Below are 4131 nucleotides of genomic sequence, written 5' to 3' on the forward strand. Positions count from 1 at the left end.
ATTTGTGGAGTTCAGCTAATGGAGTACCCAGAGGCAAATTCATAGCCTTCAGTGCTTGTATTAAAAAATACTGCTATCTGCTTCATTGGATAGTTGGATATATAGAGCTTAGCACATGAGTACATGATAAGTTGAGGTCCCTGCTATCAACTTAATTTCATTGTAGACAGAAGTGCAAGGGAGGCTCAAAGCCTCAAGACTATGGGTGACCCTGCATGCCAATATCCCCTGTGCAGACATGGATGAGTGCACCGCCCTGGTGGGCCAGGTGTGCCGATTTGGCCAGTGCCTCAACACAGCCGGCTCCTTCTACTGCCTCTGCCAGGATGGCTTTGAGCTCACCGCCGACGGGAAGAACTGCATGGGTGAGTCTCACCTTGGAGTGGGGAGCCATCTCCACCAGCCCCTGCTCCAAGTTTACCTGCGGTTTGTATTTCCAAGTGATGAGCGTTCCATTTCATAATCATGCACTTATTGTAAGGTATAAAAGGAAATACAGTTAGCACATTACACCCATGTTTTTACAGGGTTTGTGATTTAGGGTAAGGCTGTCTTAAAAGCCTAAGTTTTCAGGGATCCTGGGTGGCTCAGTTGGTTAAGCGTCTGACTTTTGGTTTTGGTTCAGGTCATGATCTCTCAGTTCTTGAGTTCAAGCCCTGTGTTGGGCTCCACGCTGAAAACACGGAGCCTGCTTGGGATTCTTTCCCTCCTTCTCTGCTTCTCCCTACTTACACTCTGTCTCTCTCTCAAAATAAATAAACTTAAAAAAAATTTTTTTAAACCCTAAGTTTTCTGAAGTAAAAAATAGTCGAGGTGCTACATGGATTACACAGAAATCATGAAAGGGGTCTGTAAGTGGCTTAAGATTAGGGACCTTGCTCCTTCCCTTGGACACCCCCTGGCTTCACCTATGACCCCCACTTTAGTACCTACAATGTCTTTCCCAGGCCATCTCTGTTTTCCTGAGTCTCAGCTCTTCCCTGGGATCCAGAAAGACCTGTTCTGGGGCCCTGGGCCGTCATACGGTCACCGTAGGTGCTTGTCCGGGTCCCCAGTGAGCCCCTGTCACAGGCTGGTGCTGGGACCCCTCCCCTTCCTCTCCCCAGACACCAATGAGTGTTTCAGCCTCTCAGGAACCTGCCTGCCAGGCACTTGTCACAACCTCGAGGGCTCCTTCCGCTGCATCTGTCCCCCTGGCTTCCAGGTGCAGAACGACCGCTGTGTCGGTGAGTGTCTCTCTGGGCCTCTGTTTCCCCATCTGTAAAATGGGAATGCCAGCTGGGGCCGTGGTGAGGGTGGAGGTGTACTCAGCACAGCACCCGACACAGCTCTGTACACAGTTACTGTTATGAGGATCATTTCGGACGCTCGGCTCCGGTTCTCTCTCTCGGGCCCACCGACTTCTTCATGGATCCTATAAAATGGGCATGGGGGTGGGGCTGCAGGGCACAGAGAACTCCTCAGTCTTGATGGGTGGGGGTCAGGGACCAGTCTGCCCCGAGTTCGTCCGATGTAAGTCCCTGTCTCGGTGACTTTGTACCGAGTTGGGGAGTCTGGACCAGTCTGGCCTAAGCAGATGGGCTAGCCCGGTTCAGAGTGGTCTAACCTAGATCAGTCTGGCCTCCCTCCTCTGATCTGTCCTCTCTGGGCTCCCGTAGTACAGCGTGAGCTAACTTCATCCAGCACAAGCTAACTTTATCCAGTCTCAGTTAGCTTTGCGCAAATTAGTCTCTAAAGGTGAACTTTTCCTGACCGTGACTCCTATCCTGGAGATACCTTCTAGAAAAGACTCCTTCCCCACCTCCAAAACAGCCTAGCTGGTGTTCTGGCTCATACTGAGTGCTCCTGCTCCACATCTGTCAATCCCAGACTCTCCCGGGCCAGGCCCCCACTCTGTCCGCCACCCCTCCCTCTTCCAGAGCGGAGGCTGGCCCCACCGTGGCAGAGGTCTTGCCTGCCCCCACCCCCCAACTCGTGTCCCTGCCCCTCCAGACATTGACGAGTGCTTGGAGGGACCCAACCCCTGCCTCTTTGGCACCTGCACCAACAGCCCTGGGAGTTTCCAGTGCCTCTGCCCACCTGGCTTTGTCCTCTCGGACAACGGGCACCGTTGCTTTGGTGAGTCTGTGGTTCTCCCTTTGAGAAGAGGTGGAAGGTAGGGTGACAAGGGTCGGGCCACCCAGGAAAGGGGGCTGCAGTTTCCTGCAGGGATCACCAGGACCTCTAGAGGTGCTTCCGGGCATCGGTGGGGTAAGTCTAGTCCAAACAGCCTCTGCGCAGACAGGGCACTTGTACGGAGGGGTATCCTGGCCCAGTCTGGGCCAACCTGGCCTCCCGGGCTTTGGTTGTCCTGCGGTGGCGGCAGTCGCCCTCCGCGGGTGGCTTCATCTGAGTTGGGCTAGCCTTGTCCGGGGTGGGCTAGCCTCAGCCAACCCAAGCCAGCCGCGCCTCTCCTAGGGTAGGGCCAGCAGAGGTGAGGGCGGGGCAACCCGGTCAGTGTTTGTTGTTCAGACCCCAACCTGCCCTTGAGGACTTCTCAGGCTGATGGGAGTCCAGGGCTGGTAAAGGGGGGGTTCATGGTGATGATGGGGGTCTCCAGTCCCAGGGCTTCTGGCCCCCTGGAATCCGTTGCTTCCCTCTCCGGGAGGGGGCTTTCTGAGCCATGAATGACGCTGAGGTTGCTCTCGGCACCGCGGGGGATGTGGGGGTGAGACTGGGCCTGGAAGCCCCAGGGCTGGCCCTCATTGGCCTGGTGGGGGTCACATGTCCGTCTCGGAGCCAATCACCGCAACCGGGGGCCTGGAGGTTTCTGATTGGCGGCTTGGTAGGGTCGGGGCACCTGGTTCTTAGGGACGATGATCTGGGTACTACTGATGACCTTTCAAATGTTTCCCGGGGTGGGGTGGGGTGGGGGTCACCCCACAGACACGCGGCAGAGTTTCTGCTTCACCCACTTTGAGGCCGGGAAGTGCTCTGTACCCAAAGGTTTCAACACCACCAAGGCCCGGTGCTGTTGCAGCCAGAAGCCCGGCGAGGGCTGGAGCCACCCCTGTGAGCTGTGTCCCCAGGAGGGCAGTGGTGAGCGCCCTGCCCTGTCGCGCCTCCCCTTAGATGCCGCCCGCCCGCCCGCCCACATCTGTTTGGCTTCCTACACACGCTCAGGGGGAATGGGGGTTCCTGGGGGCCACAGCGACCCCCCGACCCTCACCTCTCTCCCCTCTTGGTGTCCAGCTGCCTTTCAGGAGCTCTGCCCCTTCGGCCACGGGGCGGTCCCGGGCCCGAATGACTCCCGGGAAGGTGAGCTCCTCGCACACGTGCTAAGGGCCCCTCCCGGGACGCCTACCCCTATCTGGGCTCTGCCTGTCCCCCGTTCCCAAGTCTCAGGCGCCCTCCTTGCCCAGTGGGTGGCCCTGGGCCCCAGGGGTGTGGAAGGGAGGCAGAGACCCCGATGGCTGGGGCGTGACTGAGGCCGTGGCTGCCACCCCTGCTGCCCGCAGACGTGAATGAGTGTGCGGACAACCCTGGCATCTGCACTAACGGCCTTTGCGTCAACACTGATGGGTCCTTCCGCTGCGAGTGTCCCTTCGGCTACAGCCTGGACTTCACCGGCATCAGCTGCGCGGGTGAGTGACCAGCCCGCCCGCGTGCCGGGGAGGAAGGAGCGGCGCCGGCAGGGCAGACGTCACTTGCCCGCTCTGGCGGCCACCCTCGGCACACCCGCCCCGCGTGCAGCCCCGGGTGCGCCACCTCGGGTGGCACTGAGGGGGAACGGACCAGATAATATTGAGACAGCAAGGACGGGTGGCTCTCCGCAGGCCCTGACACTCCTTTCTCCCCTCCCCCAGACGTAGACGAGTGCGCTGTCGGGCACCCCTGTGGCAAAGGCACCTGCACTAATGTCATCGGAGGCTTTGAATGTGCCTGTGCCGATGGCTTTGAGCCTGGCCCCATGATGACCTGTGAGGGTACGGCCTTGCCTGTTCCTGGGCTGTGTGGCGGAGGCCTCGGTGGCCGGCCTGGGGGCGGGGGCGTGGATCCCGCAGGCGGGCCCTGCCCAGCCCCCCCCTCCGCTGGCCTCCCCAGACATCGACGAGTGCTCCCTGAACCCCCTGCTCTGTGCCTTCCGCTGCC

At 59.3% G+C, this 4131-nt stretch overlaps 1 protein-coding gene across 1 annotated transcript in view; it reads left to right on the plus strand.

Moving 5' to 3' along the window:
- The window catches only part of FBN3 (fibrillin 3), a 48534-nt gene that overhangs the window by 35176 nt on the left and 9227 nt on the right, over window positions 1-4131 (plus strand). The window contains 8 exon segments of the mRNA XM_029916504.1: window positions 237-365; window positions 1107-1226; window positions 1993-2118; window positions 2926-3078; window positions 3232-3297; window positions 3498-3623; window positions 3846-3965; window positions 4084-4128. Coding sequence (XP_029772364.1) covers window positions 237-365; window positions 1107-1226; window positions 1993-2118; window positions 2926-3078; window positions 3232-3297; window positions 3498-3623; window positions 3846-3965; window positions 4084-4128 — 885 coding nt within the window.

This window comes from Suricata suricatta, chromosome 12 (assembly GCF_006229205.1).
Source record: "Suricata suricatta isolate VVHF042 chromosome 12, meerkat_22Aug2017_6uvM2_HiC, whole genome shotgun sequence".
Lineage (NCBI taxonomy): Eukaryota > Metazoa > Chordata > Mammalia > Carnivora > Herpestidae > Suricata > Suricata suricatta.